Consider the following 14486-nt stretch of genomic DNA (forward strand, 5'->3'; position numbering starts at 1 on the left):
TATATATGTGTGTGTGTGTGTGTGTATGTAATTTTGTATTTTATTTATTATAATTTGTAATTATAATTATTTGTATTTAATTACACACACACACACACATTTTATATATATAAAATTGTTTTAATTATAATAATAATAAATTTGATCATTTTTATATATATATGTATATGTATATATGTGAATATGTGTGTATATATATGTGTTTGTGTGTGTGTATATGTATATGTATATACAGTGAGGAAAAGAAGTATTTGAACACCCTGCTATTTTGCAAGTTCTCCCACTTAGAAATCATGGAGGGGTCTGAAATTGTCATCGTAGGTGCATGTCCACTGTGAGAGACATAATCTAAAAAAAAAATCCAGAAATCACAATGTATGATTTTTTAACTATTTATTTGTATGATATAGCTGCAAATAAGTATTTGAACACCTGTCTATCAGCTAGAATTCTGACCCTCAAAGACCTGTTAGTCTGCCTTTAAAATGTCCACCTCCACTCCATTTATTATCCTAAATTAGATGCACCTGTTTGAGGTTGTTAGCTGCATAAAGGACCTGTCCACCCCATACAATCAGTAAGAATCCAACTACTAACATGGCCAAGACCAAAGAGCTGTCCAAAGACACTAGAGACAAAATTGTACACCTCCACAAGGCTGGAAAGGGCTACGGGGAAATTGCCAAGCAGCTTGGTGAAAAAAGGTCCACTGTTGGAGCAATCATTAGAAAATGGAAGAAACTAAACATGACTGTCAATCTCCCTCGGACTGGGGCTCTATGCAAGATCTCACCTCGTGGGGTCTCAATGATCCTAAGAAAGGTGAGAAATCAGCCCAGAACTACACGGGAGGAGCTGGTCAATGACCTGAAAAGAGCTGGGACCACCGTTTCCAAGGTTACTGTTGGTAATACACTAAGACGTCATGGTTTGAAATCATGCATGGCACGGAAGGTTCCCCTGCTTAAACCAGCACATGTCCAGGCCCGACTTAAGTTTGCCAATGACCATTTGGATGATCCAGAGGAGTCATGGGAGAAAGTCATGTGGTCAGATGAGACCAAAATATAACTTTTGGTCATAATTCCACTAAACGTGTTTGGAGGAAGAAGAATGATGAGTACCATCCCAAGAACACCATCCCTACTGTGAAGCATGGGGTGGTAGCATCATGCTTTGGGGTGTTTTTCTGCACATGGGACAGGGCGACTGCACTGTATTAAGGAGAGGATGACCGGGGCCATGTATTGCGAGATTTTGGGGAACAACCTCCTTCCCTCAGTTAGAGCATTGAAGATGGGTCGAGGCTGGGTCTTCCAACATGACAACGACCCGAAGCACACAGCCAGGATAACCAAGGAGTGGCTCTGTAAGAAGCATATCAAGGTTCTGGCGTGGCCTCCAGACCTAAACCCAATAGAGAATCTTTGGAGGAGCTCAAACTCCGTGTTTCTCAGCGACAGGCCAGAAACCTGACTGATCTAGAGAAGATCTGTGTGGAGGAGGCCAAAATCCCTCCTGCAGTGTGTGCAAACCTGGTGAAAAACTACAGGAAACGTTTGACCTCTGTAATTGCAAACAAAGGCTACTGTACCAAATATTAACATTGATTTTCTCAGGTGTTCAAATACTTATTTGCAGCTGTTTTATACAAATAAATAGTTAAAAAATCATACATTGTGATTTCTGGATTTTTTTTTTTAGATTATGTCTCTCACAGTGGACATGCACCTACGATGACAATTTCAGACCCCTCCATGATTTCTAAGTGGGAGAATTTGCAAAATAGCAGGGTGTTCAAATACTTATTTTCCTCACTGTATATGTATGTGTAATTTATTACTATCATTTTGTAATATACAATTAATTATAATTATTTGCATTTAATTTTCATTGAAGTCTCTTCTGCTCACCAAGGCTGCATTTATTTGATCCAAAAAACGTAAAAACAGTAATATTGTGGAATAGTATTACAATTTAAAATAACTGTTGACTATTTGAATATATTTTAAAAATGTAATCTGTTCCTGTGATCAAAGCTGAATTTTCAGGATCATTTCTCCAGTCTTCAGTGTCACATGATCCTTCAGAAATCATTCTAATATACTGATTTACTATCAATGTTGGAAACGGTTGTGCTGCTTAATGTATTATTTTTTAAACCTGTGATACTTTTTTCATTATTCTTTGAATAAAAAATAGTTAAAAAGAACAGCATTTATTCAAAAGAGAAATCCTTTGTAATATGAGTCACACATAAACATACACGTGTGTTCAGAGCATCTGTATGTGTGTGTTTCAGTTTGTTCCTGTTGAAGAGTGACCTGCAGTGGAGTGAAGATGCAGCAGATATCCTGGGACAGGGTGGCAGCGGCACCATCATCTACAGAGCCAAATACAGAGGCCATCCGGTGGCCATTAAACGCTTCCACTTCAAGAAATGCAAACAGCAGTCGCTCAACAGCAGCACAGGTACTTCACGCTCCTCTACTGCCCCTGCACTTCCTCCCAAACCAGCCTCTATTATCTTTAGATCGTCCCGCTCACCGCGCTGTTTGCGTTCGCATTGGATCCGCTCGATGAGTGATCAGAGAGTCAGTGGTGATTTGGTTGGTGTTCCTGCAGGCACATGTAAGGTTGAAGGTCAAAGCGCTGTCGTTCTACTCAACTCTCGCAGCGGCTCTGACTGATGGAATTTCCTGTTAACAGAGAAACGCTAATCCTCGCTGGATTTCTCCCGCTGTGTGTCTTTCTCTGATCCAAAACCTACTGAGCTGCAGAATTTAATGAGACTTATGCTAAAAATCTCCAGTGGGGAAAATTAATTCAAGAGAAATTCTCTGAAAACATGTTATCTTACACAGTTTTGCTTCTTGTAAGTCAAGAATTATGATGTTATACCAAAAAAAAAGTATAGCCATTGCCAAAGCAACCAGTGGGACGAAATTCATGGGTTCTGTGCTGTCAAATACATTTAAAATACTTTACTTTAAAATATTTCACGCATGGATATCAACAGCGCTTCAGGTCAGAGGACTGGAATGGCCAGCAGAAGCTTGGTTTTGTGCTCAGTGACGCATTTTTGTGTTGTTTTTGAGGTTTGTGTTTGGATTATTGTACAGTTGGAAGATCCAAACATGGCCCATTATAAGATTTCCAACAGAGTCAGTCACTTATTGATTTTTTTTTTTTATTTGTTGGTATTTGATAGAATCTAAACAAGATGTCTAAACAAGATGTCCAGGACCTCCAGCAGAAATATAGGCCCACAACATCAAAAATACAGCAGTATATTTCATTGTACACATGGGGTACTTTTTATCCCTGTGTTCACCAAACCCATCTTGAGTGTTTGCTGCTAAAAAGCTCATTTTTTAGTTTCATCTGACCATAGAAGCCAGTCCCATTTGAAGTTCCAGTTGTGTCCTCGGAGTCTTTAGCCACTCAAACTCTCCTCCTCACCGTGCATTAGGACGATATAGACACACGTCCTCTTCCAGGCAGTTTCGTAACATTTTATGTTGATTGGAAATTCTTAATTATTGCCCTGATGGTGGAAATGGGAATTTTCACTGCTCTAGCTCTTTTCTTAAAGCCACTTCACTAATTTGTGAAGCTCAATTATCTTTTGCTGCACATCAGAAATATATTCTTTGGTTTTTCTCATTGTGATGGGTGATTTAATTTGTAATTTGGCCTTTTTGTTTTCCCTCCTGTTTATATTTCTGTGAAACAGGAAGCCATGGCTGGATAATTTCATGTTCATAATCACCCTGGAGTGCTCAAAATTGTGAATATGAATGGGAATATATTTCAGATATATTTTACTCATAAGAATTTCTAGGGGTACCAGTAATTGTGTCCAACATGTATTTGAGAAAGAAAAAAAAAAACATTTATTTCATAATGATATTTCCCCCAATTTTAAATTCTTATTCTCCAATGAAAGCTTAGATTTTTGTGAGATTTTAATTTTTTTAATAAAAGATCAAAAGGATTAACAATACACATTTATTTTCACAGCCTTCTTTGATCATATTTACTAAGGGTACCAACAATTCTGACCACGTGTATATATGTGTGTATGTGTGATATATATATATATATGGGCCATTCTACAGAATTGGTGCAAACTTCTGTCCCACAACTACAAAACACATCTAAGTATTCAAATCTTAGATGTTTACTAAGATCCTTCTATTATCTATATATATTTTATATATAAAATCATAATTTATTGAGTACTTTAATTTGGGAGGTGGCTGTCCCGAACCCTAACCCATAAATTTCTACTTATGAAAATATTGAAATAATTTTTGTATTTTTTTTTTTCCATTGTTGTTTTTAAAAGTATCTTTTTGATTCTTTTAAAAAGTGAAGTTAAAAAAATATATATTTTCTTTGTAAATTACAAAGCTTTATGTATACATCACTACCGAACACTTTTTTTTTCTTTTCTTTTTTTTTGCAATTAAGCACACTCTTTAGTGTGTTATCACATAACATTTAGTTTTTATACATGTACCACTGTTCAGAACTGTGCTAGCTAACCATGTGCTGATTAGCATCTTTGAGCTAGGTTCAAAAGTATCTAAAATTGTCACAACTGAAACATGTCATCATTGTTTCGGTAGTGACAAAAGGGAACACACAATCCTCATATTTGGGGGAGATAAAATTTTATTACAGTTATGCAAATGTTTTGTATTTTAGTATGTTTTAGATGATAAAATTCTGTAATGTGATGTGGTTGCTACCAAAGCATTACTGTCACTACTGAAACATGGGATGTTTTGTCAAAAATGAAGTATACTGAATTATTAACGAAGATGTTATGATAGTTTTTGGTTCGACGTACAACCCAAATTGGAAAATGGAAATGTTGGGACATTTTTTAAATTTGAATAAAATGAAAACTAAAAGAATTTCAAATCACATGAGCCAATATTTTATTCACAATAGAACATAGATAACATAACAAATGTTTAAACTGAGAAATTTTACAATTTTATGCACAAAATGAGCTCATTTCAAATTTGATGCCTGCTACAGGTCTCAAAATATATACTAAATATATTATTAGTAGTAGTATTGTACAATTATTTATATTATATTATTAATATGTATATTTCTATTATAATTATTTTTTATTATTATTATGCTAATTATGTTCATCATCATTATTATTATTATTATTATTGTCATATTAAATGTGGAAAAACTGGTTTTCCCTTTTTGTCCTTAGCATATCACATGTTTGAGCAAAGCAAAATAAATCTCATTGAAAATAAAATAAAGGAAATAAAAAGTAATCAAAAATATAATAAAATGTGATAATGTGCCAGAACAGCTGAGTTTAATGTCCGTTTTGAGTGTTATGAAAGGTTATCAGACTTTATAAGCTGTGGTTTTACAGCAGCACATCTCATCGTAATGATTTTCTCTTGAGCTGCATCACGCTCTGCTAGTTTCTGCCTTCCTCTGACCTTGAAGGCCTTGCACCTCTTCTGTCTGCTTCCCTGATCCCGCAGAAATATCTCCCAATTTCTGAAGCGCAGTCTGTCATAACTCATGCTGCCAGTGAGAGAGAGCTGCAGAGACTCACATCAGTCTGCTTCGTTTGCAGGTTTCTCTCCGTCAGCGGCGTTTTATGTTGACTATTTCTCTGTTGGCCGCATTCACTGCTGTTTGAATTGGTTTCTCAGCAGTTCCTGGTTTTACGTCTCCGCTGATTTATTCCCTCCCGCTCATTCTAGAGCTTTCTTTACTATAAAGACGGCTACTAAATCAAGACATTTACTTTTATGACACAGTGTATCTTCCTCATGAATTCCAGACGTTTCTTGTTCAAAGATTGCAGTGTTTTGTCGAGTGCAGTCATGTACTGGAGGTTTATGGTCTGTAAAGACGTGCTCTATGGTAACTAACGGCAACAGTGGCTGACAACAGCGGCTGGCATCTGCCCTTTGGAAGCTTCTAGAATCCTCATTTAGCTTTTGTGCAAAAAAGTACAATCAATATACACATGAAAAAATATATATTATTATAAATACAGTACTGTACTTAAAACATTATTATGTGCTGTAATAGTCAATGCTTTTGGCAACAAATAAATTCAATTCAAATATGTGAAAATTATTTAGCAAAATCTATATCTTTTATATAATGTGTGTGTGTGTGTGTGTGTGTATATTTGTGTGTGTGTGTGTGTGTGTGTGTGTGTATATATATATATATATATATATATATATATATATATATATATATATATATATATATATATATATATATATATATATATATATATATATATATATATGTGTGTGTGTATAATACATATATAATTAAATTTTATATTTCATTAAACGTATGCATATTTGAGTATATTTATTTATTTGCTAAATTAATACATGCAACTTAATTTTTATATATATTTTCATTTTATTTATCTGTTCCCAAAAGGACAAAATGATTTCTAGAGTATTGACTATTATGGCATGTAATAATATTTTGTTTTCCTTTTTCTTCCTTTTTTTTAAATATTTGCTACTGTACTGTATTTATAATAAAAAATAGACCAGAGGTTTTTCTTGTATATTGATTGTTTTCTCTGGATGTGTCCGGCAGCACAAACTGTGAGGTTAAAAGAGCAGCGGTCAAGGATTAGGCTTTATGTAACACAGACTGACCTCTCTCATTAAGGGCTGTAATAAAAATCAAATCCAGCCCGAGACTTCAAAGAGGAAACCCGTAACTGTTCCCTGACCTGAAAATAAATGTTCTGATTTACAGCTGCAGGGTTTCTACTGGCTCTGGTTACTCGCATGTACTAAAACAGAGCTGGTCTGGGGTCAGCGGCTGACGCTGTAAACTCTTAATGAGCACCGCTGCAGATCGTGTCCCACTGAGTCACACATCACCCTAAAAACTTTGTTTCATGCAGCGACGGTAACTTGAAATAATACACAGGAGTCTGAATGCTGCTGAAAGGCGTTTAACGTGCTTTTGGGGATCCAGGATGCTAAAATAAAGACTATTTGCGCCATACAGACATGATTTATGATCCGCTGGCGGACGGACCACCAGGCTTTGGTGATTTCCGCTCAAATTCGACAACTGACTCCTGGAGAAACGAGGTCTGCTACTTCAGGCCAGTTTTCACTGACAGCGTTTCCTAGTCAAATAAATCATGATCTATACTCACGTCAGTGTGTTTGGGTTTTTCACCGTGTTTCTTTCAAAGTAGGCCACGGTGTTTTATGATGTTTTCACTATATCGTCTCCTGCTCCAAAACAAACAGGAGAAACTGAAATGAAATCTACAATGAAAACAGTGATGTTCTTCCTCTTACATGTAGGCTAATGCTTCTTCCTAATATACTTTACAGTATTATAAAGTTAAGGTCCTTGCACACAAATTTTTGTATGCATTTTTTTTGTATTCGTCATCCTTTCCTATCAAAATGCTTGCTACGGATGCGAAAACTCAGAAAATCGACCCCGGTCCGAGGCAGTGTGTAAACGTGATTGACACAACGTGAGGTCGTATTTATCTTTTAACCTGCAAAAATTTCGGACTCAAGGTCATTGCGCACTGAGTCCGAAATTTTTTCATGTCGAAAAAATAATACGACCTCACGTTATGTCAATCACATTTACTCAGATCCTTGCACACACAGTTCACAGAAATTGGTGGTGGTCTTTTTAATATGTGGCTTTAGTATCTCTAGCAAAGCATCAAACTGAGCCACTGACATCCTGAAGTAAACTTTGAATCGCCTGTGATGATCCCGCTGCTCCTTAATAAGCTGCTCCTTCTTTTTAAGAAGCGGGAAAATTGCGAGCTCATAGACTGTAAAAAGTACACTAAAAAGTGTAGTTTTTAAAATATTTGTTTTGGGCCATTATGCTTTGGCACAGTATCTGTCAAACGAACTAAAACCGAAAGCACAATATACTTAAACCCTTCATCAAGTCTGTTTTTGCTGAGTGTTTTAAAGCGAAGCGCACACATTATTCATGCGATCAGCGGTTCTGTTCACAGCGAATGAATGCAATGAACTCATTTGAGTTTAGCTCGCATTTGGGAACGCAACAGCCACCAGTTAGACTTTATTTTCACGGCAGATGATTACAGTTAGTGATGTTACGTTCGTGAACGAATCGTTCTTTTTGAACGAAACTTTTTGGCGAACGAATCGTTCTCGTTCACGCAATCCATTGACTCATATTTCTCGTTCACTGAAATTCCTCCCTTCAGAGCAGCGTGGCGCTGTTAGCTCTGTGGACCGTTTCATCCGGTCAAAGACTGACTAAACCTTGAGCCAATAGCATTCGAGTATGAGATGTGACGAAGCATGTGATTTGTTGAATGTAGTGAACGAATACGCCCTTCACTGACCGAATTGCTTTAGGGTCTGAACGAGAGAGCGACCTCGGTCGTGAACGGGTTGAATGAACTGGTACATCTCGTTCGTGAACATAAAGAACCAGTTGTTGAACGATAATGATGGCGCACAGGTAGAGCTCGGCTCGTGTAGTTTGGCTTATTTGCAGCAAAGAAAGAAATTTACATATTACCATTGTAATGAAAACTGACCCACTACTGTGTTTTAGACTTAGTTTTGTGGTATATTTTGCACTTTGAACAATTTACCTGTTTTTATTTACAGTTTACTGCTGTACAGAGTACTGAACGAGTAACGAGAGAGATCTTGAGAGAATTGTTCAAAGTGCAAAAAATACAACAAAACTAAGTCTAAAACACCTGGTTCAGTTTTCATTACAAGGGTAAAGTGTATTTCTTTCTTTGCTGCAAATATGCCAAATTACACGAGCTGAGCTCGCCATCATTCAACAACTGTTGTTTTTTTCTCATTCAAGAACGGTTGTTACTGAACAATCACTGAGCCCATCACTGAGTCGTTGTTTTGAGTCTGAACAAGAGAGAGATCTCGTTCGTGAATGAATTAAACGAACTGGTACATGTAGTTCGTGAACGAATGTGTACCGGGTAGGTCGGTCATTTGAGTCAGTCTCGTTCAGCAATCAGCAGAAAGCGGATGCAAGCGCATACTGTGCACATATGCTTGTTTATATATTCATATTTAACATACAGAACATAACTCCACGATACGTTTAACATAATCCCAGATTTATGAATGTGTAAACGTCTGACCAAACTATTAAAAAATGTTAATTATGCAAGAAAACCTATGGTTTGGTCATCTGAACCATTTATTTAGACTTACTCATTTATTTAATGAGTAGATTAGGCACACATTTTAATAAAGCCAAATCAGTTTTTTGTAACAAATAAATACAGTACATTCGTTGATTTAAGACATAATAACACACAATACACTCTTTTTCGCCACCTGCTGGTGTATTTATGTAATATAAAGAAATGGTCACTGAACGAATCTGAACGAGTCAACTGAAAATGAACGAATCTCTTGAAAGAATCAAAATTTCCATCACTAATTACAGTATATCAATAGATTTGTAATGGGAGGCGTTTTTGTAAGCCTGTTTTCACTGAAGCTGGAGATTTCCTTCAAAATAAAAGCTCCACTGCCGTCTCCGTCAAAATAAAAGCTTAAAAGTGCAGTATGAATTGCTGACAGCTAGCGGTTTAAATACGGTACAAATTCAAAATATCTCTTTCAAATGTAGAAATTAAGTAGTATTGTAATTTCCCTACTGTAGTGTAAAGCAAAAATAATATACCTATGAATTATTCATTTTCACTTGTTTTACATTGCAATTGTTTTGACAATATATGTGACAATATAGGGCTACTGTTGTTGTATTCTAATTTGTTTGGCTTCCTTAAAAACCAGTGTGAATGTAATTTAGACTGAGACAGTATATCACAAATAAAAAGAGGGTTGAGTCCCCTTTAAAGTTAACCTTTTTCTGACTTTAAGTTTTCTTAGTTAAGAATATAGGTTGGAGCTCTTAATTTTGAACTCTCAAAGTTATAGAATAATTTAACTTAAAAATGAACAATTTTCTTTTTTTCCCAATTTTTAATTTGTCTTTTTCTTTTTAAATATCGTATCGTGGACTTCGTCACAATAGTATCATATCGTGAGATTTTGATATTGTTACATCCCTAATATATATAATATGATTTATCTGATATCTATCAGTTCTATCATTAGCTTTGTCATACAGAAAATACCATGGTGTTAATGTTTATTTTTGTTTGTTTGTTTTTTGGTCTTGTAACTATGTAAATATCATGGTAAATTTATGTGGTTTCATGGTATCAAAGGGTGGTATTAACATCCGTTACAGTCACCACTGAAGTAAATAATGTGATGAATTGTCACAGAGAAACAGTAATTTTCCAATACAGAGGTTGTTGTAGATTCACATGCTGATGTGAGCATGTAAATGTGATTGTGTTTGCACTCATTATGGATAATTATTCCATGACCTGAGGTGAGAGTCTGAGCCGCTCTCTTCAGGCCTGCAGCTCAGTAACAGCTTGTTGAATTGGTCTCTTCACAGACACCATGATGAAGCACCTGCAGTCGATGGACGCAGCCCGCAGCTTCTCAGAGTTTCGTCAGGAGGCCAGCATGCTCCACTCCCTGCAGCACCCGTGTATCGTGGCTCTGGTGGGCATCAGCATCCACCCGCTCTGCTTCGCCCTGCAGCTGGCGCCGCTGGGCAGCCTCAACACCATCCTGGAGGAGCGAGCCAAAGGTGACGCATGACAGTCAGCAAGGCATTAGCCTGCGTTTGTCTGCATTTGCATAAAACATTGCCAAACATACAAGCAGTTATGATCAGGCAACAATATATATAATACACATTTATTATATATAAATACACATTTTTATTTGAAAGTAAAATGAGATTTAGCCTATGTTTTATTATTAATATAGTACAGCAGCAAATATATGAATAAATGAATATTTCCTGAATATTTGAATATTTATTATATTAATTTAGCAAATAAATACATATTATAAATATGAATTTTTCATGAACACGTTTCTTTTGGCATCAAATAAAAAAATATATAAATATATACAATAAATGCATGTAAAAAAAATTACTTTTTATTATTTTTTACATGTATTCATTTAGCTAATAAAGAAGTTTAAAAAAAAAAACGTTATACACTATAAAAAATTTAATACAATGCATATTTTATTTTTGGCAACAAATAAAAATGTAAATATAATAAATAAGTGTAAAAATAATTAATTGTTTATATGTGGCCATTTAGCAAATAAAAAACAAAAAAATCTATCAAACACACACTAGAGCAGTGGGCAGGCAGCCAATGCTGCGGCGTCTGGGGAGCAGTTGGGGGTTCGGTGCCTTGCTCAAGGGTCTCACCTCAGTCGTGGTATTGAAGGTAGAGAGAGCACTTGACATTCACTCCCCCCACCTACAATCCCTGCCGGACCTGAGACTCGAGTCCGACTCTCTAACCATTAGGCCACAACTGCCCCATAAGAATTACTTTTTGTTCATTCAGCAAATAATTTGCTGTCCTTTAAATCTCCATCACTTTTATAACTTTTTCAGAGTGATAATTTGGCATCAGACTTATTTATTTATTTTTTTGGCATGAAAATTTTGACACTTAATTACATCAGACTGGTGAACAAACCTTAAAACCTTAATTCACTCAAAGTCATCATTTACTCATGTCATGAACATATCATAAAAGCAGTCTCTTCTGACATCATACGATGGGTTTGTGTGAGAAACAGCATGAAGTTGACGTCTGTCTTTTATTGGCTGACGTTCCTCAGGTTCTCAGTACGTGCCGCTGGGTCACATGCTCACCTTCAAAGTGGCCTATCAGATCGTGACAGGCCTGGCGTATCTGCACAAGAAGAACATCATCTTCTGTGACCTCAAGTCTGACAACATCCTGGTGTGGTCTCTGGAGCTGGAGGAGGCCGTCAACGTCAAGCTGTCTGACTATGGCATCTCGCGCCAGTCCTTCCACGAGGGAGCACTGGGGGTCGAGGGCACACCCGGGTACCAGGCTCCCGAGATCCGCCCCGGCATCGTGTATGATGAGAAGGTTCGTACCGATCTGATGAGTTTGATTGGCTGCCCCAGCAGCTTTAGTGTGACAGCAAAGGTCAGTCTGTTTGCTGCCTCAACTCAAGCTGAATTCAGATTCAGAGGATACATGTTTTCTCAGTATCCAGTCTTTAAAGGGTCATGAAACCCCCTGTTTCAGCACTGTTTAGTTCTCACCACAGTTTAAAAAAAAACACTAAAAAAGTGGGCGTGGTGCGCTGCGGAGTTGAGGGGGAAGAGGGGAGACAGACAACTTCGGTTTCAGACAGTTTCATTTTGCTCCCATCGAGTTAAAAACACAAATAAATGCACAGCCATTTGCACTCTGCATCGAAAATATATATATATATATATATATATATATATATATATATGTATGTATATGTATATGTATGTGTGTGTGTGTGTTGTGTGATGGAGCTGTAAAAATGGTTACACTCACTAAGTGAATGAATCGCGTTTGTGCCGAACTCTTATTACAAAGCAAAAACAAACACTCTCCTTCGATGCATGAACGTTTCTCTCAGTTAATGTACGTGATTTCACAGTCTGAAGCGTCTGTCATAGCAAATCAACACATGCTGTTGTGAATAATTAAGCGAAGCGTCTTCTCATAGGATAAGAACATGCAGTCTCATGAATAATTTAATAATTTTAAAAGCTTAAAATTAACCAGTTTTCTCCAACAATTAAAATTAACGGATGCTAACATGGTATTCTATGATGTGCAACACAAACACCTCTGCTAACATCTCTGAAAAAGTAGTCTGGGGTTTCATAACCCTTTAAACTCTCAACATGATCATATAAAGCTGGTTAACCGCTAGTTTTCACATTGATACCAGAAAGTGATGTTAATTTGACTATATGCAAAGTACTGTTAAGATGTAGAAATTTCCTCACAGGAATTATGCTTTTATGCATAACTAGAAGTTCATCCATTATTTAGAACTTTACAGCACAAATAAGACACATTATTTATGAAATAATTAATATAAACATTGCTTTTAAACTCTCTAGTGCACTTTGTTTTATACTTGCATTTATCCATTTGACAGTCTCAGTTTCTCAATTTTGGTACTTAAACCTATTTATTTGAATTAGCTGCCAAAGCAACATTTCTAATTTTCATTTATCTTTTTTAAATCGACATTTATATCTAATATTTCTATTTAATGTAATTATTTCAATTAGTGAAAATGACTTGGTTTTGTTTGCCATTTAAAATATTGATGCTATCCAAAATTTAATTCTACTCATATAATTGTGCATTAGTGTTAAATAATCATTATATTTTATTTTGTGTGTATCCAGTGTTACTTTAATATTTTTTTAATATATTATATTATTTACTAGTATTTTCATGTAGCTTTTATTATGATATTTTTAGTTTCCGTTTTAATTTAATTATTATAAATGTTATGTTTTTTTATATTTTTTTCTTTTTCTTAGCTTTAATTTATTTATTTTAGTTTTAGTAATTTTAATACTTCAATTTACTACTTTTGAGTTATTTGTCAGGGCAACATTTCCAATTTTAAGTTTTTCCATCAAATATTTATATTTGTATAAGTAGTAGTCAACATTTACAACACTTGGCTCTCCAGTGTTTTATTGTACTCATGTAAATAACTGTGCATTAGTGTCATCTGATCCTGATTTCTGCTTGTTTTTCCATACTGAGGCACAAGTTGAAATGACGTGCAGTAATCGACAGCATCTGTCAATAGAGCTTAACTTGTTTTGCACCCAGAACGCTCCTTTCATCGGTTTGTTCAGTCCAGGAAACCACATTCAGTAGTGAATCTGAGAGCGCTGTGCCTTCAGGCGTCTGGAGAACACTTCTGACAGGTTTTCTTTGAGATTGCATGTGCCTCCCCTGCCTGTCCACATCCAGGGATTTCCCTTCAAAGATGGATTTGAGATCCAGTGAGGCTTTTAAGTCAATTCACGAGGCTGATTTGTTTTCCAGCTCGGTTTGCTGAGTTTGCGTGGATCACGTCCAGCAGAACAGAATGAAATCTATTACCATGTTTCTAATGGAATTTATGATCATGTTTCCACAACTTTCATGCAGCGTCACAAGAGAACGACAGATGTTTCAGATGTTGTAGTTTGCGGGACTGTTTATCCTCCCAATCCGAATACTGGATACATTTGTTTTAGATTTGATTGTTCTTTTTAGGTCCAGATAGATGTTTTTCCGCATATAGTTTTTGGGTGGAAATCTGCAGAAACATGTTGTTTTCCAGTGACTGATAAAAAAAAAGAGTAGGCATGGACTGTGGGCGACTGTAGTGCCGTCTGAAGCTGAAAATCCTTCACAAAAGTCAGACCGTGTTGATTTTTTTTTTAATCCATTTTGTTTATTTGAAATATGAAGAGAAGATAAGAAAAAAAAAAAAAAATATATATATATATATATA

General features: G+C 35.9%; 1 protein-coding gene across 4 annotated transcripts in view; it reads left to right on the plus strand.

Annotated features, from left to right (window-relative positions):
• lrrk1 (leucine-rich repeat kinase 1) overlaps positions 1–14486 on the plus strand; it is a 103211-nt gene that overhangs the window by 65032 nt on the left and 23693 nt on the right. For all 4 annotated transcript variants that reach the window (XM_058781411.1, XM_058781410.1, XM_058781412.1 and 1 more), the window contains 3 exons: positions 2303–2472; positions 10519–10716; positions 11781–12058. In XM_058781411.1, the coding sequence (XP_058637394.1) occupies positions 2303–2472; positions 10519–10716; positions 11781–12058 (646 nt within the window). The remainder of the gene's footprint in view (positions 1–2302; positions 2473–10518; positions 10717–11780; positions 12059–14486) is intronic.

Source organism: Onychostoma macrolepis, chromosome 07 (genome assembly GCF_012432095.1).
Source record: "Onychostoma macrolepis isolate SWU-2019 chromosome 07, ASM1243209v1, whole genome shotgun sequence".
Lineage (NCBI taxonomy): Eukaryota > Metazoa > Chordata > Actinopteri > Cypriniformes > Cyprinidae > Onychostoma > Onychostoma macrolepis.